Here is a 26,408-nt window from a genome sequence, read left to right as displayed (position 1 = left end):
ACCATATCCTGCCTTTCTATCTTTTAGCCCTGTGGGGAGGGAATCCTGGGAGAGAATACCCCAAAGTGCCCTTTCCTATGTGAGCTGGAGCTGGACAGGGACAGGAGGCCCAGCCTGCCATGAACTTGCCGTGTGACCCTGGAGACAAGTCGTTTGATCGTCTGGGCCTCAGTTTCCTTACCAGTTCCACAAGGGGCTGGGTTACAGATGGGTTCTTAAATCTCCCCTGGCTCTAGTAACTTACGGTTCTGAGTTGTTACGGAACTCTGTAGTTCCCTGCAAGGTACACGTCTCACTGGATACAGCAATCTCCTGAATGATAAAGGGCTGGTTCCACTTTTTTCATTTACCAAACACTTGCTGGGTGCTTGTGTGTTGTGCCTGTCCTCCTGCCCTTCAGAGGTTCACTGTTTAGTGACAAGTACAGTCATCTGGTCACACCAGTTTAGAGCTCAAAAGGAAATGAGTGTCAGGGAGACACTACAGAGGCAGTAACAAATCAAGCTACGAGGATGGTTGCTATCACTAAGGGAAAGGATAAAGAGGGTGCTGGGGATGGAAGCCCACAAAGCCAGTGGGGGGGGGAGTGGTAGAGAGGAAGAGGAAGCCTGGGGGATGTAGGACCCGCAATGAGGGGTGTGGACAGCAGGGCCTGCTGCCCTGGAGCGGTCTTATGGGAGGTGTCTGTTCTGAAGCCCAAGGGAATGGTGGCGACAGGGTCAGATCGCAGTGGGAAGAAGGGGAGGTGAGGAGTGGAGGGAAAACATTCGAGGAGTTTGTCATGGGGGGAGATGACGGTAGCCAGGGAGGATGGGGTCTTGCTTATTTCTTAAGATAGGAGAGAGCTGAGCAGGCTTCTATTTGTTTCAGAAATAGCTAAAAGATGTCTGAGAAAAGCCATTCATACTATGAAGACATGGAAACATGCTGGAGTGAGTTTCCTAAGGAAGTAGGAAGTGGGGTGGGAGCCTAAGCACCAGTGGAAAGAGCTGTCAGGACTGGGGAGGAGGCAGGGGCATTCGTGAGGGTGGGACAGGAGATGCACCCAGCTGCAGATCAAGGATCAATCCGCCCCTTGTGTAAGTCATGCTTGATATGCTTGACACTCTGGGTCTCAGGGGTTGGATTATGCCTCTCAAATTCTAGATTCTATTACTCTCAGCATCTAAGCTTTTACAACTTGGTGAATCTGGGGTTTTAGGATCCTAAAATTCTGTGTGAACATTTCCTATGCCTGGGAAGCTCTGGTTGTGGGAGTGTGAAATTCTGAGATAATGTGTTCGCTCCTATGATGTCTGAGTACAGTAGACTCCTTGGCCCTGTGGCCCGAAAGTGAGCTGGTTCAGGAGAGGCTATTCTGAGGGCTTTGTGCAGGCCTCCTGGCAGCGCATCCTGAGGCAAGAGTGCTGGTGTCTCTGCTGGGCACCATCTGGCCTTAGGTTTCACTCGGTTCCAGAAAGCCCCAGGCTTGTTGGACAAGTGTTCCGAGAGTGGCAGGTGGACGGTGAGAGGGGGAGGCAGAGGGAGCAATCCCAGGGAAGAGGATGGCATTCTGGCCACACCTCCTCGTAGGAAGGCAGAGGAGGGACGTTCTGGCAGCAGGGGAGGAGGAAGCCAAGTCACACTCAACCCTGGACCAGAGTGGGGGCCAGGTGGGGCGGGATCTAGAGACCTGCGTTTCAGCTCCAGCTCTGTAACCGTGGGTAACAGTTGCCCTTCTCGGGCCTGTTGCCTCCTCAGGAGTCTTCCGGGTCTAACTCAGTCTGGCAGTAGCAGAGGTGACTCTTAGTTCTTTTCCCAGGGACTGTTAATGAAAGGAAGCTAGAGTAGCCGTTTGAAGCACGAGTTCTGAGCGTCTCCCTTGGACTATGCCACACGTTTATCCACTCCCTCATTCATTCAGTCAACACCATACAAGGGGGACCCAAAAACTCCAAGTTTATTTATAAAAATTATGGATTTAGTCTTACATGTTTAAACTTCAGTCACCTTCAAAGTACTCTCTGTTGGACACAATACACTAATTAAGACACTTTTGCCACTGCTCATAGCAGTTTTTGAACTCGTCAATTTTGATGCCTTTTAGTGCCTCTGGTGTATTTGTTCCACCTCTTCCACACTGGCAAGTCATTTTCCTTTAAGGACTTTTTTCATCTGGGGAAACAAAAAGTCACTGGGGTAAGATCAGGTGAACGGGGAGGGTAGGGCATGGGGATCATGCTGGTTTTGGTCAAAAACTGCTGAATTCTCAGCACAGTGTGGGCAGGTTCTTCATGTAAATCACCCGTCATGAAATGGGGAAAAGCGTTGAAAGACTCTCCAAGACAAAATTCGCTGAAGTTGAACACAGCCTCTCACGACACCACTAGCTTTCACACAATGCAAATGGGTTCCTAGGACACCTACAAGGGGCCTGCCCTCCAAAAAAATAATTCTGAGGTTTTTTGGGTCCCCCCCATAGTCCCTCTAGCTCAACAGTTGTGCTGAGCACTGACAGAAAAAATAAAAGCTTGTTACATTGCATTAATTAATATTCATTTATTCATTCAACTAAGTTCCTGTTTTCTATGTTTTGCAAGTTACTGGATGTGTCTATCTTTTTTCTCATCTGTAAAATGGGGATAATAATTTCAGTTTAGCTCCTGGGGTTGTTTTGAGAATCTAAAATTTTAAACGTTTAAAATAATATGAACACTGTAAATCATAGTATAGCAATATGCTTGGTATTGCTATTATGATGTCTTAGATTATTGATGTCTACGTGTGGAACACTCCAGGCAATGAGGAGCATACAAAGATGAGTAAGATCCAGTCGATGTCTCTTTTCTCCATATTGCCAATGGCTACTGCCTTTTTTTTTTTTAATCAGAGTCTCACTCTGTCGCCCAGGCTGGAGTGCAGAGGCATGCTCATGGCCACTGCAGCCTCGACCTGTTGGGCTCAGGCGATCCTTCTGCCTCAGCCTTCCAAGTAGCTGGAACTACAAGCACACGCCACCATGCCCAGCTATTTTTTTTTTTTTTTTTGTAGAGATAAGGTCTATTATCCCCATTTTACAGCCAAGTTGCCCGGGCTGGTCTCAAACCCATGGGCTTAGGCAATCTGCACCTAGGCTGCAACTACAGGCGTGAGCCACCCCGCCTGGTGAACTGCAAATGAGACCAGGTTGTTTTCCCTCCCAGCAATCCCATGCTGTAGTGAGTTGGTCATTAGGCCAGCACATGAAATGCAGGGATAGCCTGGGCCCCGATCATCCTTGATCTTTGAAATTTCCTGCCCTGGCACCTTTTTTATGAACTCCCCAATGATGTCCCAGGTTTACTGTTCCCTAACGTACCTTTACCCCCTAACTAAATTATAAGGATTTACATAGTTCCAGGCACTCGGCTGGCTTCTGAGAACACAATGATGAATACGACATAGTTTCTGTCCTCAAAGAATTTATCTTTTTTTAGAGGCAACAAACTAATAGATTTAAAATCACAGAAATCACAGCCGGGCTTGGTGGCTCAGCCTGTAATCCCGCGCCTTGGGAGGCTGAGGCGAGTGGATTGCCTGAGCCCGCGGGTTCGAGACCCACCTGGGCAGCAAGACCTCATCTCTACAATAAATTGAAAATTAGCCGGGCGTGGTAGCACGTGCCTGTAGTTCCAGCTACTTGGAAGGCTGAGGCGGAAGGATCGCCGGAACCCAGCAGGTCGAGGCTGCGGTGACCGGGAGCGGTCACTGCACCTCAGTCTGGGCGACCGAGTGAGACTCCAACTCGAAACATAAAATAAAATAAAATCACAATACAATGTAAGAAGTGCTGCAGAGAATTACATTCCAAGTCCTGGAGCTCTTTAGCCATTCTTGAACCCCTCTAGTGAGGAAAGGGAATGTGCTGTCTTCCATGCCATGCCATTCCACTGTTGGATAGTTCTGATTCATTTATTCAATCCGTCAGTTATTCAGTAAATCATTATTCAACCTTTCTGCATCAGGTATCATGCCAGCCCTGGGGATACAGGCATGGTTCCTGTTCTCATGGAGGTTAGAATCTAAGGAGAGAGACAAAGAATAAACAAGAAAGCAAATACATAATATAGTTTCAGGAAATCATAAATTAAGCAGGATAAGTCAAGAGTGGTGGGATGGGACGAGGGAGGCCATTTTAGATAGAGTGGACAGGAAAGTCCTCTGGGAAGGCATGGCACTTGAGCAGACGTGCATGAAGTAAGGGAACAAACCACATGAAGAGAAAGAGTGTTGCAAGTACAGGGAACAGCAACTGCCAAGACCCTGGAGTAGGAACAGGCTCAGCATGTTCAGGGACCAACCAGAAGGTCACCATGGCGGGAGCACAGGACATGAGAAGAGAAGGGTGATGATGCTGGACAGGGAGGCAGGGGCTGGGTCGTGCAGGACTTTGTGGGCAAGGATGAAAAGTATGGCTTTTTCTCTGGGGGTTTGGAGAAGTTGTTGGGGGCTTTTAACCAGGGAGTGATATGATCCAATTTCATTTACAGAGCATTTTCCATGTACTTCCTTCTTGGAGACTCGCTCTCACCTAAAGACAGCAAAAACTGTGATTCTCATGTTGCAGATTAGGAAACTGAGGTTCACACCGGTTCAGTCACTTGCCTGGGGTCCTGGAATTAGTGATGGAGCTGGAACTTACCAAGCCTGTGCCTTCCAATTCCCAGTCTTTATATGAGGAAACATGTTTCTTCATACTTGATTATGAATGCATGCATTAATGAATCAATCAATCATTCAGGTTCCTATTGGGGTCCATCAGAGCCAGGGTCCCAGAGTATAGGCTGAGGGTGCACGTTCACATTCAGACTGGAACTGGGGATTATGCAATGCCTTCCTAGAGTGCTCAGTGACGGTGGTGGTGGTGTGTATGTGTGTGTGTGTGTCCTCTCTCTTCCCAGGTGGATGAAGAAACCCCGATGTGGTGTCCCTGACCACCCCCACTTGAGCCGCAGGCGGAGAAACAAGCGCTATGCCCTGACTGGACAGAAATGGAGGCAAAAACACATCACCTACAGGTGCTTTGACTCCCTCTTTTCCTCCCTAGCTTTGGCTCCTTCCTTGGTCAGTTTTTCCTGGCCCGCATGTCAGAGACTCACAATGTAGGTGGGTCTGGGGGTCAGGACAAGGGCCCGGCATGTGGGCATCAGGACCAGGCACTGATGACCTATGACTTTGTCCTCTTTGTGGCTTCTGTAAGATGCTGTGACTCCAACTTCTGGTTTGTTTGGTCCTCTGGGGGCTTAGTAGTTGTGTTTGTTTAAATGACTAAAGTTTTTAGGTTATAGAATGCGGGAGATGGATTGTTCAGGGACTTTCAGCTGTGATGAAGAACCATGGCTTAATTCATCCCCTCATCATTGCTTGCCAACCCCCCCACCCCAATTCAGCTTGATGAACTTCACCTGAGATTCCCAACACAGCATTCCAGTTGTTTCTAAGGCGTATAAAGAACTGGGACCTGAATCACAATAGTGTCATTCCTTGACTCTCTGGGGAGCCCAAGGGCAGAGCAAGATCAGTCTCCAAATCAGACCAGTGGACCAAGAGAGATGGCGGAGTCTACTACAGCAAACTCAGACAGAAGTCGGAGTGGGGCTGGGAAGGACCAGGCACAGGGCAGGCTTGCTGGTGAGTGCCTCTCAAGGCTCTGCTGTCATCTCAGGTGGACCCCTGTGCAAGGGCAGGATCTAAGACAGACATCCTTGGAGTTAAACTAAGGACTACTGCTGACAAGCTGTAGAGACTAGAACAGGATTTTTTTCAGAAATCTGGCAAGAGAAGGAAACTTAAGAAGAATCTGGGTTAGAAACGGAATAGACTCTTGGGAATCTCCTGAAGACGTAGAGTGGATCAAGAGAAAGAAGAACCAGGTGCTAACTCAACTCTGACCTTTACTTCTATGACCCAACCTCTCTAGGACTCAGTTTCCTTCCTTATGGAATAGGTAGAATAATCCATGCCCCAGGTGATCATGGGACATAGCACCTGTAATTAGTAATGCTCCCTTGTGGAGAACCATGCGGTACAGAAATAGTAACCTTGAATAGCTAATGTGTAATGGATGAAATCAGATACCAGCCTGTCCCAGCTTGTAGACAGACATGCAGTCATTGGTGCCAAAGGTTTTTTTAAAAGGACTTTTCGCTTAAACTCTCCCATGTCTGAATATTTTTATAACTTCTATAAATGTGGTGTGTTTTTTTGTATTAGGAGAAAAACAAAATTTAGAAAAAGCTATCTTCCAACTTATTTTTTCTACAAATTGGAGTGGAGTCTTTTATTCAAGACAAACTTTGTCGGAGGTCAGACATAAAACACTGATTGAAGCAAAGCTGCTCTGATTGAGACAGGGTGGGAATCCAGAGCTCTGCTTACTCAGCCTCTTCTTCGACGCCTGGGGCTACTCAGCAGAATTCTAGGGTTCCCAATGTGAAGATAACTGGGCCATGCTGTCTTGGATGTTCCTTTTAGTTCTGCTAGTCTCTGACTCTCTGTTCCTTTCTAATGATCCTTTCCTCTCTCATCAGCATCCACAACTATACCCCAAAGGTGGGTGAACTGGACACACGGAAAGCTATTCGCCAGGCTTTCGATGTGTGGCAGAAGGTGACCCCACTGACCTTTGAAGAAGTGCCCTACCATGAGATCAAAAGTGACCGGAAGGAGGCAGACATCATGATCTTCTTTGCTTCTGGTTTCCATGGTGACAGCTCTCCATTTGATGGGGAAGGGGGATTCCTGGCCCATGCCTACTTCCCTGGCCCAGGGATTGGAGGAGACACTCACTTTGACTCGGACGAGCCATGGACGCTAGGAAATGCCAACCATGATGGTAAGGCCATGAGGGGACAGGGGTCCATCCTGGGTTGCTCGGTTGCTGGGAAAGAAGCCCTGAGGGAGAGCTTGAAGAACACCATAGATGAGTCTCCTGATTTCTAGAGCCCCTTGTCTAAGACCTAAGAACTTTAAAAGGTGGGAACTGTGGTCTCTCATCATATTCAGCACTTGATCTACCAAGGCCAGGTTCACAGAGCTGGGTCAGCTTACTTAGGAGATGGTTTAACTGGGCGGAGGCAGGAAGCAGCTAAGGTGAGGCCATGAACAAGAAGATAATAGATCAGAGGCTGTAGAAAAAGGTAAAAGACCTTAAGGCTGAAAGTGGTGCTCTCTGGCCTGAGTGACAGGGGCCTCAAGACTGTCTCACAAAGGACATGACTGGCTCCCCCTTATTGTGCCGACCTTCCTTTGTCAACCTGTGGGTACTGGGCCCTATAATGACTCCAGCATCCTTAGGTGACTTGCCCCGCTCCACAATGACTCAGTGAGTATCTATGGAGCCAGAGTATCTGTGACTCAGTGAGTATCTATCACAGCAATAGTAGAAACACCCTTCAGATTACCAGAGAGTTCTCATCGGTATTTGCTCACAAGGCACTTGCCTAGCATATAGGCAAGTGTATGTTACTATGCCCATTTTCAGGAGGAAGAGTGCAGGGCTTAAGTGGCATAGCTGGAAGGCAGTTTTAGAGACTTACAAACCCTCATTCAATTAGCTGCCTATGTGACTGGGCAAGTAATTCACCTTAGGTGTACCCTGCTACAGAGCACAGGGCTGGATTAGGTGACCTGTAAGGCCCCTTCCGACTCCAGGATAACATCAGGCATGGTCCTGGGAAGACCACAGAAACAACCATAAAGGAAAAGAGGTGTGGTCCCTGTCCTCAGCAGAAGCAGGTATGCACGTAAAGAACTCCGTCACGGGGTAGATTCTACCGAGGGTTGTAGCAGAAGAACTAAGGAAATGCAGTGGGAGTCTGGGGGGAAGAAGGGTAGAGGATTCTGGCCTTTAGATGACAATAGATGACAGTGAGCGGGTAGGCTAATGTTCTAAGGTCCTGCCAAGTGCTTTCCATACACCATGGAAAATGTGTTTTTTAATATTTATATATATAAAATATATATAATGATAATTAAATAATTAAATTTAATTTTATGTTAAGTAATATGTGATTAAATTATATGGCAAATGTGTAATGACATTATTAAAGTATTATTATAGGTAGAAATCATCCTCATTTTACAGATGGGTAAACCGAGGTATAGAGAAACAGTCAGTAAACTACCTAAGGTCCCATAGTTGATGAGCAGTGAAGTAAGGCTTTGAACCTGGGCATTATGACATTGGGGCCCATAGTCTTAGCCATCATGCTAAGCTTCTATGGTTTTCAAACTACAAGGCACACCAGAATCACTAGAAACCCATTTTAAGAATGCAGATTCCCGGCTCCAGGCCCCTAACCTCTTGTTATTCTAGTTCTCTGGGTCTGGGGTTGACCCTGGAAACCTGCAATTGGTCTAATAAGTTCCCCAAGGGCTTCTGATGCAGGTGTTCCATCACCTTGAGAAATACTATCTTCACTTTCCCTAACTTACCTGATCATTAAGAACCAACTAGTAGCTGGGCATGGTGGCTCACACCTATAATCCCAGCAGTTTGGGAGACAGAAGCAGGAGAATTGCCTGAGGCCAGGAATTCGAGACCACCCTGGACAATACAGCAAGACCCCTTTTCTACGGAAAAAAAAAAAAAAAAATTAGCCAAGTGTCGTAGTGCATGCCTATAATCCCAGCAACTCAGGAGGCTGAGATGGGAGAATCTCTTGAGCCCAGTATGGGAAACATAGCAAGACCTCCTCTCTACAAAAAAACAAAAAAATCATTTTAGAAAAAATTAGCTGGGTATAGTGGCGCATGCCTGTAGTCCCAGTAACTTGGAGAGGCTGAAGCAGAAGGATTGCTTGAGCCCAGAAGGTCAAGGCTACAGCAAGCTGTGATCATGCCACCTACACTCCAGCCTGGATGACAGAGTGAGACCTCGACTCAAAAATAAACAAAAATAAATAAAAATTTTAAAAGGTTGGTTCTAACAGATAAAGACTTGTTTTAACATACCCAAAATAAGACATCAACAACAACAAAAACATAACCTTGGTTTGACCAAGCCTCAGCCAGCAGACTTATCAAGTTATGAACCTGTTAAATTTCTCTTTCAGATTTTTGTCCCTTTAGTATCAAGCTCCATTTCCTTTGCCCTGGAATCTCTCCCCGTATGTCCTGAATGTTTCCCGGCTCTCTAAGTAACTATTCTTTATCTCATTCTTATTTTTGGGTCAGTGTCAACAAATGGCTGTCTGTACTAACTGATAAGATGTGAGGAGAAGAGAACTAACATTTTTGAGGTCCTGTATGGTGCCAGGCACTGTTAACTGATAAGGTTTTAATTGTATCCCAGATAGAGACAAATGAGTCTTCAAAGAATTGTCCAGAGGCGGCCTGGGAGGCTGCTCCTCACCCTCTGCCTCCCCTGCTGCCCAGCACTGGGGGTATGCGTTCCCCGTGCTCCCTCCTTGCTGTGGGAGAACTCATTGGACCCAGCCCCCAAATTCCCAGAAATGGCGGTATGTGTGGGAAGGACCTGGGACCTGCAGCAGGCACCATGCCAGATCCCTCCCGTGTGTCCCAGCCCACCTTTGATGAATGACTGCCAATTCTGATAGAAATTCCAAGATAACTGATGTCTTCTTTGGATAAAAGTCAGGACTCTGCTCTGCCCTGGAAAATACAACATGAACTGTCCAGACGTGGTTTATAACTGCAGCAACAGACCCCTGGCTGGTGACCTGGAATGCATCGAGTTGCCCCAAAGACAGGTTTCGGAATAAGAGGAAAGAAAACAAGGTTTATTGAGCATCTATGCATTATCTCATTTAATTTCCACATAGACTTAGTGAGGGAGGGAGTGGAGTTTCCTAAGGACTTTTTGACTGTTGGATTTATTTATTTAAACTTTAAAACAACAACAAAAAAAACATAACCTTGGTTTGGCCAAGCCTCAGCCAGCAGGCTTATCAAGTTATGAACCTGTTAAATTTCTCTTTCAGACTTTTGTCCCTTTAGTATCAAGCTCCATTTCCTTTGCCCTGGAATCTCTCCCCGTATGTCCTGAATGTTTCCTGGCTCTAAAATTTTTAAACTGGAAAATTTTAAACTACCAAAAGTAGAAAGAATTGTACGATCCCCAGATACTCATCACCTGCTTCAGCATTTAGTATGTACTTCTAACAGATAAAGCTTATTTTTAACATATCCACAAAAACATTCTCAAACCCAACAAAATTAACAATAATTTCTTAAAATCTAATAATACCCAGTTTGTGTTACTTTCCCAAACTACCTCAAAAATGTCTTTTTCAGTTGTTTGTTTGAATCAGGATCCAAACAAAATCCACACATCACACATGGCTGTCATGTCTCTCAAAGTTCTTTTAAGTTAAAGTGTCCCCTCCCTGCCCACCCCCCATGTCTCCCTCCATTTATTTGTTGAAGAAACTGGGTCATGTGTCCCAAGTAGAGTCATTTGGCCTGACCAGATTCAGGTTCATCTTGAACACATGTCTCTTCCCCATAATTGCTGAATATGGTAAGAACAACAGGCCTGACTAGATTCAGGTTCACTCTTTGACAAGGATGCTTCTCTAGGTGGTGCAGGGACTTCCCATTTTGCCACATCAGCTGGCACCTATGATAGAAGTTGTCCCACTCTTAGTGATGTTAAGATCGTGTTAGCCTGACCAACCGTTACACAATTCACCTGGGGAACATAAAAAATAAAAATAAAGAGGTTGCCTGCGTCCCAAGCCAGTCCTCCTGAATCAGCATCTTCCCCCACCCCAGCCTCCATGTGTTTAGAACATTCTCCTGAGGAACCACTGGATCCTAAAGGTGGTCTGCTTCCCCACCCAGCTGGCGTCTGTTTGAAGGCAAGCTAACTAGCTCCCACACCTTTCAGGCATCCTCTGTTCTCATTTCTTTCAACTGAGTCAAGCAGTGAAGTCAGCAGATAGTCACTAAGTGCCACTGGGAAAGGTGCCCAGCCCTGTGCTGCTTCTACCTAGGGAGGGTGGCAAGACAGCAAGAGTTGTCCTGACCACACCCTTCTTCACAGAGAGCCCTTCACACTTCTTCACACTAGCCCTCCCCCATCCTGGGCTGTAGACCAGCAGGGATTATAATCCCCATTTTACAGATGAGAAAAGTGAATTTCTTGAGCTGGGCACAGTGGTGTGTGCCTGTAGTCCCAGCTACTTGGGAGATTGAGGCGGGAGGATTGTTATGACCAGGAGTTTGAGCCCAGCCTGAGCAACATAGTGAGACCCTATCTCTTGTAAATACATACATACATACATACATAAACAAATAGAAATTCACAGTTGGAAAGTGGCAGAGCCAGATGTGACCCCAGGATTGTGCATTTTTAACAGTCACCACAAATGGTTCTGCTGCAGGTGGTCCAAGGACCACCCTTGGAAGAATACTATGCTTTTGGCACTGTTCCATTCTGGATGCTGTCACCTCGCCCTGTAAGCCCAAAACTTGCTCTCAAGGCCCTCATAATCCTGGGACCGTGAGAGTGTGCACTAGTGCCAATAGCATAAGGTGGAAGGCGGTCAGTGCCATGAAGACCGTTCAGAGAAGTTGTCAGGAGAGTGCAGAGGAGGGAGCTCTCCTGCCAGCTGGGGAAATCAAGGAAGGCTTCCTGGAACATTGGCATTGAGCTGAACTTTGAAGGAAGAGATATCCCAGGTAGAAGGAACAGCACTGGCAAAAGAACAGAGGCAAAAGGAAAAGCTACCACCTTTTGAGGACATGGGGAGCCGGTGAGATAGGAGTCACCAAATACAAAGGTCCTAAGGGAAGGAAATGAAGCAGAGACAGGCCACTTGGGCAGCCAAGCAGACGGCTGGGGACTGGCTAGAAGGCTCAGGGACTTCAGAACACTCCCTAGCAGGAATGCTGGTCCTCATACGCAGCTCAGCATGACTCCTCTAATGGAGAACAATGCTTCTGTGCCCGGACCCAATGAGCATGTTACCACCTTGTTACATATCTTCACCTCCATTCTTATGATGAAGGTGCCATTGTTTCCTTCATCTTCCAGAGGAAGAGATCTAAAAGGTCACCTTGCTAAGGGCATGGTAGAGTCAGGATGCAAAACCGGACAGTCTAGCTCCCCAAGACTACACTCCTAACCACGCCAGTTCCCTGCCCTCACCCTCTTGGGGAGTAAAGACCTGTCAGTCTCCTGCCCGTGAAGAACAGAGTCTCTGTAGCAGGCCTCTCCTTCTCATTCCTCTCCTTTCCCCTCACAAGCTCAGGGAGTCCTCCTGCCTCAGCCCCGTCTCTCACCCCTCTCCTTCTGTCTCCTCCCTAAAGGCCTCCTGGCTTTCTGTGCAGTAGATCCCTGTGCCCCTTCCTCCCTCTTTCTTCCTTTTGATCCCTGAACCCAACACACAGACTTTTTTTTTTTTTTAAGTTGGAGTCTCATTCTGTTGCCCAGGCTGAAGTGCAGAGGCAAAATCATGGCTCACCACAGCCTCGAACTCCTGGGCAGAGGCAGTCTTCCTGCCTCAGTCTCCCGGGTAGCTGGGACTCCAGGCACATGCCACCATGCCCGGTTAAGTTTTTGGTTTACTGTAGAGACTATTTTGCCCAGGCTGGTCTCAAACACCTGGGCTCAGGCAAGCCTTTCCCCTCGTCTCCCAAAGTGCTAGGATTACAGGCATGAACCACTGCACCCGGCCAGGCCTCTTCCTCTTTGTTTTTGCTTTTTTTTTGAGTCGGAGTCTCACTCTGTCGCCCAGACTGGAGTGCCGCTCCTGGCCACCGCAGCCTCGACCCGCTGGGCTCCGGCGATCCTTCCGCCTCAGCCTTCCAGGGAGCCGGAATTACAGGCGCGCGCTACCACACCCGGCTGATTTTTTTATTTATTGTAGAGATGAGGTCTTGCCAAGTTGCCCAGGTGAGTCTCGAACCCGCGGACTCAGGTAATCCACTCATCTCAGCCTCCCAAAGTGCTGGGATTACAGGCTGAGCCACCGAGCCCTGTAACCTCTTAAGTGGTTACTCCTGTTCTCTATAGACATGGGCTGCAGACAAAGGCCTGGAGTCTCTCCAGGTGCCCAGAATCCTGCTCCCTGGTTCCTAGCTGAGATCCCTGTGATGGCCCCTGAGGAAGAGCCTGGTCAGGAGGTAGAGGCCCTGAACAGCTTGTCCCGGGTCACGGAACAGGCCAGGAACAGAGCCAGGACTGGACCCCAGGAAGCAGAGCTGCCTTCCGCTGGCCGTAGCAGCGCCTTTGTTTGGGACAGAGCTCGGAGATGAGCTCACCCTTCCCTGCTGCCAGCAGGGCCAGGGCCTGAGGAAGGAGCGGGGGGCGGCCTGGCCCTCTCCTGCCAGCGTGCCCTTCCCCAGCAGAAGGCAGCCCCAGGCTTTTGGCCAACCTTGTGCTGATCTTGCCTGTCCCCCTTCCTTTCTGTTGTCAGAGGCAGCTTCACTGAGGATGCTGGTAGTTTCAGCATGCGCAGGCACACATTGCCTGCAGCTTGGGGGCCCATGGGCTTCTTCGCCCTTCCCAGGACCTCAGCCAAGAAGGCCAAACAACCCACCTTTGTGTAGCCCTCATGGGGCCCGGGGCTGAGCTGGGATAGGGCAACTTTGCTGGTGTCACTGGGTCCAGAGTGGGCAGAAGAACTCCTGTCCACATCTAAGCAGCCTCTCTGGACTTAAGAGGTGGCAGGGATGGCTGGGAGGTAAGAAGGAGGTCTCAGGAACTACAAATGCAGGGTCCGCACCTGGGCAGACAGCAGTCAGGACTGTCAACCCACAGCCCACCCAACTCCTCAACCCTTACATTTCTTTCCCAAAGCCAGGGTTACTTAATCTACCCAAATCCAGGCCTTGCCCTATCCCAGGCCTAATGCAGACTCACGGGAGCTAGCTTTAAGAGGATCTGTCTCTGGCGCCCCACCGGCCTTGTGCGTCCCGCCTGGTCAGGGCGCCTCTTCCTGTCACCAGGCCCCTGTCTTATGTAGGATGATGATGGCAGCCAGCGTTCAGTGCCACACCATGCACTTTCCATATGTCTTACTCAGTCCTCACACCACCCTGTGAGGTAGATATGAGTCCCCCATTTTACAAATGAGGGCACTGAGTCTCAGGGTAGGGCCACATTTGCAAAGCTGGTAGGGCTGGTAGTGAAGGTAGTCTGTCCCGCAGGGCCTGTGCTTGTAACCACCATGCCAGGGGTGCTGTGTCCCGGGCCCCACGTGCCGCTCTCAGCACTGGAGCCACGTTTTCACCTGCACTTGAACCCTGGCCTTGGTCTTGGCCAATAGTTCCATTCTTCCAGACCTGAGGGCTTGCTGATGGAACTGCCTATGCTCAGAGGCCTGCCTGTAGCAAGCCATGTCTGCGGCCTTAAGACAGTCCCTCTCTGTCCCCACTGCTTCCACTTGGCCTAAGGCCCTGCTCTTCTCTCACCTGGACCCCAGCAGTGACTCCCAAACTGACCCCACTGACCTCCCTGCCTCGGGTCTTGTTCCCTCTAACCCTCCCTCCAACGGCAGTCCAAATGATTTCATTGTTTCCTTACCCCACTCCTGCTGAACCCCGCTGGCCAAGAAGCCGACCCACATCCCTGCGTTTGGCCTGCCGCGCCCTGCCCGCCAGCCTGGCTGACCTTGGCTCTCTCCAGCCCTCCCTCAAGCCTTGTTCCAGGGACAGGTGGGAAGAAACTGCATGTCCCTGGCCCTCGCTGACAGCATTTCCTCTGCCAGAAACTGCACCCCCGCCCCCGTCTAGCCGAATCCACTTTCCTGACTGCCTCCTGGTCTTTCAGGACGCAAGCTTCACCTTTATGATGTTTTTCCCGAGCACCTTCCTCCAGACTGGAACGGCCCCTCCCTCCTCAGAATCCCCACTCGACTCTCACAGACTCCCTGGAACACCCAGACACGCTGCTTCACTCATGTCCTTCCTCTCTCAGTGTCCCCCTCTCTATGGGGAAGCCTGGGAGCGGGGGTTGTGTCTGATCTCTCCGTGTGTTTCCGGCGCCCAGCACTGGCCTGGCAAGAACCCACGCTCGGTGCCTGCTGAGATCACAGATTGGCTGTCTGACTGGGCATCTCCCCACGCCCTCTCCACAGGGAACGACCTCTTCCTGGTGGCTGTGCACGAGCTGGGCCACGCACTGGGACTAGAGCACTCCAACGACCCCAGCGCCATCATGGCTCCCTTCTACCAGTATATGGAGACACACAACTTCAAGCTACCCCAGGATGACCTCCAGGGCATCCAGAAGATCTATGGTGCGTAGCAGGAAGACGGGGCCACTGCCCCTTCCTCAGGGCGGGCTGTGACTGCCTACCTGTTAGGGGACAGGAATGGGGTAGAGGGGAGAGACATTCCACCATCAGCACTGCTGCTGGGTCTCCAACTAGCAAGACCTTAGGGACTCTGGACGCCTTTGCCCAGCCAGAGGGGCAAGGCTCTCCCTGGTACACTTGGGAAGCCTGGGGAGGCGCTGAGCTGTAACTGGAAGGGAGAAAAGTAAGGGGAGGGCCACCGTGTCCTCTTCTGTGCCCCCTCCCTGTCCCCACCACCATCCTTTCCCTCTTCACTCCCTCCCTCTTTATCAGATGGTGACCAAGCCTTTCATGGCCCTGCCTCTAGCCAGGGGGGTTCACTCATCTGCAGGAGTCATGGCAAAACAATGTGATGAGTATGATAGCCAGAGCTTTGTTCTTAAAAAAAGAAACACTGAGAAGCTACTGCTCCCGGTGGGACATGAAGTCCCCTCCCGTGCCTCTCCCAGGCCAGTCCATACCAGCCTGTGGATTCTAGTTCCGGTAAAAGCAGGTGGGATGGGGAGACCAGCCTCCTTGAGCAAACGCTGGTCAGCACAGCACAGGGCCCTAGGCCCCAGTCCGTGGAGCACAGGAGGGGGCTCCTTCTGGAGGAGATGCCCCAGCCAGAGCCCTCGGGTGGTCAGGACCACCACAGCTGAAGCAGTGGTGGACTGGCTGGGGCAGGGGTGCCAGAAGATGTTCTGGAGGCAGCAGAGACAGGATGTGCTGACAAATCAAATGTGGGGGTAAGGGGAAGAAGGAAGGGCCAAGAGTGACCCCAGGGTTTCTGGCTTTTGTCATTGTCAGGCAACAGGATCCACCAGTCTGCAGCTCAAAAATCTGGGCTGGGATATTGATTTGTAATTTTTTTGTGTGTGTGTGTTGGAGTCTCACTCCATCGCCCAGGCTAGAGTACAGTGGCATGCTCGCAGTCACCCCAGCGTCAACCTGCTGGGCTCCGGCGATCCTTCCACCTCAGCCTTCCAAGTAGCCGGAACTACAGGCGTGCGCTACTGCGCCCGGCTAATTTTTTACTTATTGTAGAGATGAGGTCTCGCCAAGTTCCCCGGGCTGGTCTTGATCCCATGGGCTCGTAATCCACTCGCCTTGGCCTCCCAAAGTGCTGGGATTAGAAGCTGAGGCACCAAGCTCAGCCTGATTTGTGATCTTTTGGTGTCCAATACGGTAACCACTAGCCACATGTGTCTACTGAAATTTAAATTTATATTAATTAAAATTAAAATTTCTGTTACAATTCTTACTGTGTCTCAGTCGCACTAAGAACTAGTCATTCATTTCAAGTGCTCAGTAGACACACGTGCATGTGACTCAAGGCTGCCACTGTAGTGAGCAGTGCAGATATGGGCTACTTCAACCATCACGGGGCGCCCTACTGGACAACTCCAGTACACAAGGCCTTTAAAGCTGTGAACCTAAAGGAGACCACCTGGAGCACCGACTCTCAGCTTGGCTGCTCTCTGGAACCACCATGGGATTCCAATAAAAAATACTGATACCCAGCCCTCACCCTGAGATGTGGTGTGTCAGTTGGTCTGGGTGCCTCCTGAGCATCCAGAGTTTAAAAGCTTCCCCGGTAAGCCTAGTATGCAAGCCACATTGAGAAGTTCTGATCTAGGGACAGAAGTGCAGAGTGAGAGGAGAAAGGGACCCAGGGGCACCCCAACCTTTAGTGTAGGGCAAATGAGGAAATGTGGCCAGCAAAGGAGGCTGAGAAGAAACAGCCGCCGAGGTGGGAGGGAAGCCAAGGCCCTGACAAAGAGAAGGTTTCCAGGAAAGCGGTCCCGTGATCTTGCTAGTCCAAGCACGAGCCTCAGACCAGCAGCATCAGCATCACGCAAGGGCTGGAAGAAACTTCAGGCCCAGCCAGACCCTCTGAGCCATAATCTGCACTTAATCAAGATCCCAAGATGATCGGAATGCTCATCAAAGTTTGAGTCAAGTAACCACCGGATTTGGCAACATGGTGGTCATTGGTGATCTTGGCAGAGCAGCAGAGTGAGGCACGGGGCAGAAGCTGCATGGGAATGAGACAAAGGACAGAGGGTGAGAAGGTGGGGCTGGTGGAGAAAGCAGGCTCAGGACACTGCCCCAAAGGAAAGATGTGTGCACTCTGACAAGAGAGGAAAAGATAAGATGCCAGGTTTGGGGTGGGAACACGAGCGCTCCCCTCTGAGGGCTATTTTCATCTACTTCTCAAAGTTTGGGTGAGCTAAGCTGGGGAGGGGGACAGGAGGCTGCACTTGTCTCAGAGTTGCCTGGGCAATGATGAGGCGTGGCAGCGGGAGGTAGGGAATGGCTGGCACCTCTCTAAGATGCAGTCCCTCTCTCCAGGACCCCCAGCGGAGCCTCTGGAGCCCACAAGGCCACTCCCCACACTCCCCGTTCGCAGGATCCACTCACCATCAGAGAGGAAGCACGAGCGCCAGCCCAGGCCCCCTCGGCCACCCCTTGGGGACAGGCCGTCTACACCAGGCGCCAAACCCAACATCTGTGACGGCAACTTCAACACAGTGGCCCTCTTCCGGGGCGAGATGTTTGTGTTTAAGGTAGGGCCAGTTGATTGGTGCCACCCAAGTGGCTCCGGCCTCTTGCCCTCCGTCCCCTCCACCACGGAGCTGGGGGAAGCACCTGCTCTGGGACATGGCTGCAATGGGGCCTGGACAGGAGCTGGCCCAGGGATCACGCATGGGGTCTCTTCCTGGTGCTGCCAGGTGAATCACCTTGCTTCCGAGAGGGAGGAGAGAGATGGGTGGATCCTGCACCTTCCCGGGGATTAACACTGAGGGAAAGTGCTGAAGACGGGCTCCTGTCTGGGACCTTGAGCAAGTCACCTCCCTCTCTCCATCAGTACCCACTAGGGGCTGGAGGTTACTACTGGCCAGGACACACCTTGTCATCTGTCCCGTACCTGTCACTTCAGCCATGGGCTACCTGGGCGGCAACCTCCTTGGGTACTGCAGGTTGGTTCTTGGGAGCAGATTCTGAGACTGTGTGTGGAATGCAGGATTTTGATTAGAGAATACCTTTGGATCTGTGGGAAGAAGGAAGCGAGCCAGGGAAGCGGGAGAGGCTGAGCATCCGCGTAAGCCATTGCAGACTTGGCTGCCCCCACAGGGAGCTCTGAAGCCATAATGACCTGTCAGAGTCACACAGTGTTGGGCCCCAAATGGCTGGGACTTCACATCCCCAACCTCACTCACCATTGGATGAGGAAGAGCATGAACTTGGAGAGGCTCTCTGAAGCTGAGACCATCTCCATAGGGGCTGACGGTTGAAAACTGCCTGCTGGCTGCCCTCTGGATGCCAAGACAACATGCCCTTCCCTGATCTGGGCAGCGGGTCTCTGTCACACCGGATGGTTGAGGAGGACCACCTCACTCCTTTCATGGGGCTCTCCCCAGCAAGCTTCAAGCACTGAGCAAGGAGGACCAGGCAGTGTGGGTCAGCTCCAGCCCGACCTCTCCCTAAGTGGCTCCAGCCAAGTTATTTAGCCTTTCTTAAGACTCTGTGTAGCTAAGATCAACTTTACAGAGTCACGAAAGTCAAAATTAGGTTTGAAAAACAGGGTGTGGCCGGGCTCGATGGCTCAGCCTGTAATCCCGCGCTTTGGGAGGCCGAGGTGAGTGGATTGCCTGAGCCTGCGGGTTCGAAACCAACCTGGGCAACTTGGCGAGACCTCATCTCTACAATAAATTTAAAAAAAAAAATTAGCCGGGCGTGGTAGCGCGCACCTATAGTTCCAGCTACTTAGAAGGCTGAGGCGGGAGGATCACTGGAGCCTAGCAGGTTGAGACTGCGGTGGCCGGGAGCGTGCCACTGCACTCTAGTCTGGGTGACAAAGTGAGACTCCAACTCGAAAAAAAAAAAAAACAACTGAGTGTGAAAGTGCAAAATACCTTTTAAAAGCACTAACTTCTGTACCATCTTTCTTTCACGAATCACGTATTTCTTTTTTTAGAGTTGGGTCTCACTCTGTCATCCAGACTGGAGTGCAGTGGCATGGTCACAGTTCACTGCAACTTCGACCTCCTGGGTTCATGTGATCCTTTGGCCTCAGCCTCCTAAGTAGCTGGGAATACAGGCGTGTGAACCATGCCCCACTAATTTTTTTATTTTTTGTAGAGATCGGGTCTCACTATGTTACCCAGGCTAGTCTTGAACTCCCAGGCCCAAGCAATCCTCCGACCTCAGCCTCCCAATGTCCTGGGATTACGGATGTAAGCCATCATTCCCGGCCCAGTTCCTTCTTCTGCACTCCTTTTTCTTCGACCCAACTGAACTGTTCATAGGCAAGCCTGGGTCTTATCCCCACGTACACATAAGAAAACTGAGGTCCTGGGGGCTACAGGCCTTGCCTATGCTGCTTCTTGGCCCAGGGTTGTGGTAGGGACAAAGCACCAGGCAGAAGAGGCTGTTTTTATTGGATCTTGGTCTATTTAGCAGCCATATATTCAACATGGACTATGTGCCCCATGCTGTTCTGGGCACTGTGCCGAGACTCTCTTGTCTGATCCTCCATTATTACCCACATGGGCAGGTGGGGCCCTAGAAGTGGAGGAACCTGAATTCTCACCCAGATCTTGAGGGAATTCGCACAGCTTACTTCCCTGATCCTCACCCTGATGGATGGAGCCAGCCCCACAAAGGACACTCTGCCCACCCCAGGCTTGTCTGGCTGATGTCAGTGACGCTCCGCTGCCCTCGTGTGGCCACTCCAGGCCTCAGTGCCATCCTTTCCAGCTTCCTCACCCTTCCCCTCCCATGCCAGGCCTGTCTGCTGTCTGTCTCATGGTCTGCCAGGTAGCAAGAGCCGTCAGGAGCTTCAGTGGAGAGAATTACAGTAGCTCCCTGTCTTCCTCACAGAACTTTAAAGGTTAAAGCAGCAAATAGATCGACCCCATGGAAGGTTGCAAGACTGGGATCAGGGGAAGGTGTCAGGTTGTTGAGGCCTAAGCCCCAGGACTGAGATCACCGGTTCTCAGTGTGAGAGAGGCAGGGCGTGATGCGCCTCTTTCTCCCCACTTTCCCCTAGGATCGCTGGTTCTGGCGCCTGCGCAATAACCGGGTGCAAGAAGGCTACCCCATGCAGATTGAGCAGTTCTGGAAAGGCCTGCCCGCCCGCATAGACGCAGCCTACGAAAGAGCCGATGGGAGATTTGTCTTCTTCAAAGGTAAGGGAGCCTGTGCTGTGGGGCCTGAGCAGGTCTCTGCCCTCCTGGGGTTCTCTTTCCCCAGCTACACTGGAGGAGGTGGGTAGGAGGCCGACAGGCTGCGAGGGCCCTTCTAGACCCAGATGAAACGTGACAGGACAGATCCCTGCATGCAGGTCACGCGCGATTTGGGGAAATCAAGTTAGGGAGTGATTATTATGAGTCTGTATGTGCCAAGGTTGGTGGGTGACAAGTTTCAGCCATGTGAAGCCGGGGTGGAACAGGAATTGAAGACCACCCAGTACTTTGTGAAAGGCCATTCTGTCAGTTCTGTAAGAATCCAGAGGGAGGTGTCGCACAGGCTGGGAAGGTCAGAGGAAGGAGAGGGACGGAGCTAACATGCCCACTCTGTGGGTCTGGCACTGTGCTAGAGACTTTAACAGTGATTATCTTGGCTTGAGCCAGGCTCAGGGTGGGTGAGATACAGTTAGTGAGAAGGAAAGCGATCTAGAGGGAGAGGATGTCTTGGGGGGACATCGGGGACTTTCGAAGAGCTTAGCATACCTACCTCACAGCCATGGGGGCCCTGCCTTGGAGAGCCGTGAGAAGTGACCCAGAGAGGCCATCTGGGGGCAAATCCCGATTGTCGGGCTAGAGCTGGAAATTCGGAATGTTCTGAGAAGCAGAGAGTTATGGGGTAGGCAGTAGGACAGCAGGGCGGAGGCAGGGTAGCCACTTCTGGGGTGGTTCTGGAAAGCACCGTCCATGAGGCCCAAGCCAGGGAAGAGCCGTGCAGCTGAAGGGCAGGCGACAGCCGTGAAGAGACTGAGCCTCCCAAGCAGCTGAATATTGAGAGGAGAAGGAAAGAGAAGGTCAGAGATGAGGCTAGGCTTATTGCAGGGGACCCCAGGGGGCAGAAAGGTGCTGAGGAGGGAGCCCCTGAGGTGCAGGTGAGGTGCTCTGGGAAGCCGACTGGGAGCTGTCTGGAGGTCAGGGGGAGCCAGGGAACCTGGGTCTGCTGCCCAAGTCTTGTGGGAGAGCAGGGAGCTGTGTGTCACCAGCAGCGGGTGGGGGTGTCGTGGTGTGTGCAGTCAGGAGAGCGGCTGAAGTCCCCGGAGAGGAGGGAGGAGCGAGTCGCCTGAAGAGGGGACGGCGTGGGGTCCGGGTGGCACGGGGCAAGTTGCCCAGGGCCTGTGCCTGGCTTCTGGCTCCCCGCCCCACCCACCTCTGCCTGGGCCGAGGGGCTGGGGATCCAGCAGGCCTGGGGTTCTCTCTCCCCGACACCCTGAAGATGGGCAAGCGGCACTAGCCACGGGCTCCGGCCCTGAGTGACCAGCGAAGACTGATCCTAGGCTTCTTCCGACCACAGGTGACAAGTACTGGGTGTTTAAGGAGGTGACGGTGGAGCCCGGGTATCCCCACAGCCTGGGGGAGCTGGGCAGCTGTCTACCCCGTGAAGGCATCGACACGGCTCTGCGCTGGGAACCTGTGGGCAAGACTTACTTCTTCAAAGGCGAGCGATACTGGCGCTACAGTGAGGAGCGGCGGGCCACAGACCCTGGCTACCCAAAGCCCATCACCGTGTGGAAGGGCATCCCGCAGGCTCCCCAGGGGGCCTTCATCAGCAAGGAGGGCTGTACGTAAGGGCCGGGCTGGGCAGTGGGGGCGGGGAGCTGGTCTTATGTGGTCCTCATCAGTGCCCACGGACACCGTCTCAGGGCATCCAGGCTTGAGAGACCACCTGGAGCCACACAACTTGATCTGTTCACTCCATAATAATCACTGAGAGCCAGCTTGTGGGGGGCGGGCTGGGGATGTGGCAGTGAACACGACTTGCACAGCTCCCAGGCTAGTGGCAGAAAACAATAAGGTGGCAACCAATGCTACAGGGGAAATAAAGTCGTGAGAGCAGTAGTCAGCAGGGGCCACGTCAGGGTGCTGGGAAGGGCCCTCCAAGGAGCATCACTGGTGAGAAAGTTCACAACCATAAGGGCAGGGCTGTGATTTGCTGGCTGTCTCGTGTACCTGATGCTTTACACACAGTCTCCCTTTGTGGGAAGCCCCAGACACATGTGACATCCAGGACCTCAACCCGTGAAAGTCCCGGCCCGGGTGAGGAGCCAGCCAATGGAGAGTCTATAGGACTCCAGAAAGGTCCCAAAGACCCTGCATCTGGGTTGGGCTGTATGCCAAGACACACACACACAAAAATGCATCATTGCAAAGGTAGTGTCTACTGCCAGCAGCAGGGGAAACCATGCTCCCATCCTCCCTCGGAGCTGGAGCTGGAGCTGGACTGGACGGAGGTGCTAGAGCTGTGGACACAGGGGTGCCCAAGCCTTAGCTGGGGCTTAATGGGACCCACGGGGGGGCCTGTGGGCACAGTGTGACAGAGCTGATCCCAGACTAAGAAGGGTTCTGTCTGGGAAGCAAAAACTGGATCATGTCCCAGTTCTTCTTAAAGCCCCCTGGTGGTTTCTCAGTGCCCTCAGGTGACAGGTGAGTCCGCTCCAGATGCTGAGCGCCCCTCTCTGCAGCCATGATGTTTGCCGGCCTGTGTCATCTTACTCCATGACTCAGCCACGCACTGCACCCCCAGCCTCCAAACCCTCCAACAGGCTGCTCCCTTCTCCCGGCACACCTGGCCACCTCCCCATCATGGAGCCCGGGTCCGCCCTCTCACACTGCCCCCGAGCAGGTGAGGGTCGGGAGGCGTGACGCTGGGCCGTGTTTCTACAGATTATACCTACTTCTACAAGGGCCGGGACTACTGGAAGTTTGACAACCAGAAGCTGAGCGTGGAGCCAGGCTACCCACGCAACATCCTGCGAGACTGGATGGGCTGCAACCAGAAGGAAGTGGAGCGGCGCAAGGAGCGACGGCTGCCTCAGGATGATGTGGACATCATGGTGACCATCAATGACATGCCAGGCTCTGTGAACGCTGTGGCCGTGGTCATCCCCTGCATCCTGTCGCTCTGCATCCTGGTGCTGGTCTACACCATCTTCCAGTTCAAGAATAAGGCAGGCCCTCAGCCTGTCACCTACTATAAACGGCCGGTCCAGGAGTGGGTGTAAGCAGCCCAGAGCCCTCTCCATCCACTCGGTCTGGCCGGCCAGACCCTTCCTCACCAGGGTCTGAGGGGCAGCTCTGGCTACTGCCCACCGGGGCCAGCAGGGCCCTTGGCCCAGGTCGTACAGCTGAAGTGGTGGGTGCACTGGCCCTGGTTGAGCATGGGCAGGGAGTAACAGGGGCTGTGCCCCAGGGTAGCTGTCTGGTGCCCAGCTGCCAGCCTTCTGTCCTGGGTGAACTGCTCTCTACTTGAGGGAACAGGCCAGGTCCCATCAGGAGGCAGGGCCCATGCCAGGAGGAGCCTCCATAGTCACTGCATCCTGTGGTGTCTAGGAGGCACCACGACTCCATGCCTGGCTGGCACTGAGCACCCCTGTGGGATGCCAGTACTAGCTCCCATCTCCCATCTGGGAGGTGCCACCAGTCCCAGTCCCCTTTTGCCAACACCTGCTGGTCAGATGTCCCCCGTCCCCACCCCACTGTTCCCCAAGGACCCTCCTGCTGACATAGTGGGCGACAGGTCCGGGTATCCCCTGCTGGTATACAGCAGGTCCTCAGGAAACCTGCTCCACTTGTCAGGGTCTCCTCTGAGACCCAGGATTTAGGGTCATAAGCTGCAGGCAGGGCTGTGGCCCTGCTGGGTCTGACAAGGACCCGGCTCTCACATCGTGAATCTTTAAATGTCCTGTCACACTGTTTAAAGTCCCATTCTGCAAAGGCTGCTTGAGACTTTAGGTGAACTAGAGGTGACTGGCTTGGTGATGGGACCAGCGTGGTGGCCCTCCCCCAGGCAGTAAGGACCAAGGTGCTGCTAGGGCCCCTCCAGCGCCCAGACACCCCCGTAGCTGGGCCCTGCTCACAAGACTACAGAGCTGGGGCAAAAGCTGACCCCACTTCTGGAGGCCAATCCAAGTCTGTGACCGCCCTCCACTCCCCCAGTTATCCTCGTCCCTCCCACATGCCCTGATCCCAGCCCTGCTCCAGCCTGTCTTCAGGGCTCGGGGCTCAGCCTGACTAGTGAGGTGAAGCAGAGAGGGCCACAGAGGCAACGCAGATGGGGCCTTGTGTCAGGGTCCGGGCACTCCTGAAGTGCTTGGCGCTCTCATCCCAGGCTGCCCTGAGGCCTACGCAATCTCTCAGCCTGGAGGCAGCTCACAGGGCCCGTTTTCCTGCTCTGCTGTTAGAAAAGAGCACTCCCGACTGGCAGCCGCCCCAAGCCAAAGGCCCCCTCCTCGACCTTCTCTGGACCACCACTGTCTGGCAGGAGTTCCTAGTGCTGTCCGCCTTACTCCTACCCAGTGGAGGCAGGCTGCTTGTCACTGAGGGGCTGGGCAAGACCCATGGGTTCAGCCACGCTTCCTGGCTCTCTGCCAAAGACAGACAGGTGTCAGGCAGTCTTCAGGGTGCTGGCAGGGCCTCAAATGCCACCCCGCCCTCTGAGCCCACACGGGCCTTGCCCCCGTCCCCTCCCCCAGCCTCTGGCCTTTGGGCCAGCTAACCCTGAAGCACGGACAGGGACTCCTGCTGCCCCGAGATCTAAGCAAAATCTCTTGTCCCAGAAGAGCCTGTGTGGGTCCACTGTGTCCCCTGTCATCCTCCTTGTTTTTTCTCATTTTGGCCAAGGGCAGGCTCCCTGGGGCAGGCAGGGAACAGCTGCAGAGATATTAGTGATTCATAGGTTTGTACAGTGTTTTATACTTTGCAAAGCACTTTATTAGCGCACACCTATCCACTCACACAAAACTCATGTATGCCCTGGGAGGCCAAGGGTAACTCATCGTGCCCTCAGCTGAAGCACAGAGAGGTTCTGCTACTTGCCCAGGCCATCCAGCGGACCATCTGTGGGCCCCTCTAGGGTCTAAGATGAGACGCGTCTCCTGTATCCATCTCTTCCTGGCCTCCCTCCCCCCACCCCCTACCTGATCCCCTCCACTCCTCAGGTTGGTGCTCTCCCGTCTTGAAAGCTCTAGGCACTCCCGCCTCCCGCCAGGTCCCCACTGGCTCCTGGTACCACCTAGGCCAGCGGAGAACGAGCAGGTGGAGGCAGGCCGTCCAGGCTGCAGAGGTGAGGGATGTGGGCCAGGCCCAGAGAGGGCTCAGCCTAGAGGCTTCCGGTCTCAGACTCTCCTGCCTATGGTCATCTGTTTGTCTGTCACCCCAGGACAGGGCAGATAGAGAGAGGGGCAAAGCACTGGGGACCCCAGAGCCCAGCTTCCCCTCAGCCTGGGGGACATCACAGCATTTCTGTGTCGGTCACATTTTAAACTGATCAGCCTTTGTATAATGTTTTTTAAATCATTTCTAAATAAAACAGAAATTCAGAGCGTGTCATTTCCCTGGGATGGGGGAACAAGGAGCAGGTTCTAAGAGTGACCTTAAAAAGTCTCTGGCAGAAGGAAAATAGGGTGTTTGGGGGTGTGTGGGAGCTGCCATAGGCACCTCACCCACCAGACCGGCAATCAGATAGCCTCTCTCTCCAAAGGCTGGCTCTGAAGGCCGTGCCACCGGGGTTCCGGGAACGCAGCCTGACGATACCTCCTTGGGGGCAGGGGAGCAGCCCCCCTCCAGAGGAGCATAGGGAGGGTCACTGTGGCAAGGGCTTCTGTGAAGTCAGGGTGCAGGGTGCCGTGATGTGGGACACAAGCAAAAGCTCAGCTCTCCGCGATAAGAGACAGGCCAAGTCAGGTCAGCCGATCTGGGGTCTGACCGGGAGGACTGGCCCGGTTCTGGAAGCCAGTGACAGTGCTGCCCCAAGACCCAGAGCGCTGGAGAAAGGGATGGGGTGAGCACGAAGGTCCGAACTGTGTTTGGGTGCAGATTTGGGATAAGGCTGCAGAGGTGGCCATGCCGGGCTTTCCAATTCCTGGAGACCTCTTCCAAGACGCGCGGGGGGGGGCGG

General features: G+C 52.5%; 2 protein-coding genes across 3 annotated transcripts in view; one reads left to right on the top strand and one right to left on the bottom strand.

Moving 5' to 3' along the window:
• The window catches only part of MMP24 (matrix metallopeptidase 24), a 37,318-nt gene extending 12,489 nt beyond the window's left edge, over positions 1-24,829 (top strand). Inside the window, exons 4-10 of the mRNA XM_021718683.1 lie at positions 4,920-5,036; positions 6,549-6,853; positions 15,066-15,227; positions 17,619-17,833; positions 20,320-20,458; positions 21,807-22,073; positions 23,177-24,829. Of these exons, the coding sequence (XP_021574358.1) occupies positions 4,920-5,036; positions 6,549-6,853; positions 15,066-15,227; positions 17,619-17,833; positions 20,320-20,458; positions 21,807-22,073; positions 23,177-23,514 (1,543 nt within the window). The 3' untranslated portion in view covers positions 23,515-24,829. The remainder of the gene's footprint in view (positions 1-4,919; positions 5,037-6,548; positions 6,854-15,065; positions 15,228-17,618; positions 17,834-20,319; positions 20,459-21,806; positions 22,074-23,176) is intronic.
• The window catches only part of EIF6 (eukaryotic translation initiation factor 6), a 32,626-nt gene continuing 7,188 nt past the window's right edge, over positions 971-26,408 (bottom strand). The window contains exons 8-9 of one of the 2 annotated variants that reach the window (XR_002482671.1): positions 18,625-18,628; positions 971-989 (exon numbers count right to left, since the gene is read on the bottom strand). The gene's annotated coding sequence lies outside the window, so the exon portion shown is untranslated. Of the gene's footprint in view, positions 990-18,624; positions 18,629-22,763; positions 22,777-26,408 lie in introns of those variants that run through there. The other variant, XR_002482672.1, reaches the window with a different exon arrangement.

This window comes from Carlito syrichta, unplaced genomic scaffold, assembly GCF_000164805.1.
Source record: "Carlito syrichta isolate Samal-C Ts95f unplaced genomic scaffold, Tarsius_syrichta-2.0.1 Scaffold313246, whole genome shotgun sequence".
Lineage (NCBI taxonomy): Eukaryota > Metazoa > Chordata > Mammalia > Primates > Tarsiidae > Carlito > Carlito syrichta.
Note: the sequence above shows the minus strand (reverse complement) of the source record. Positions and strands in the feature narration are given on the sequence as shown.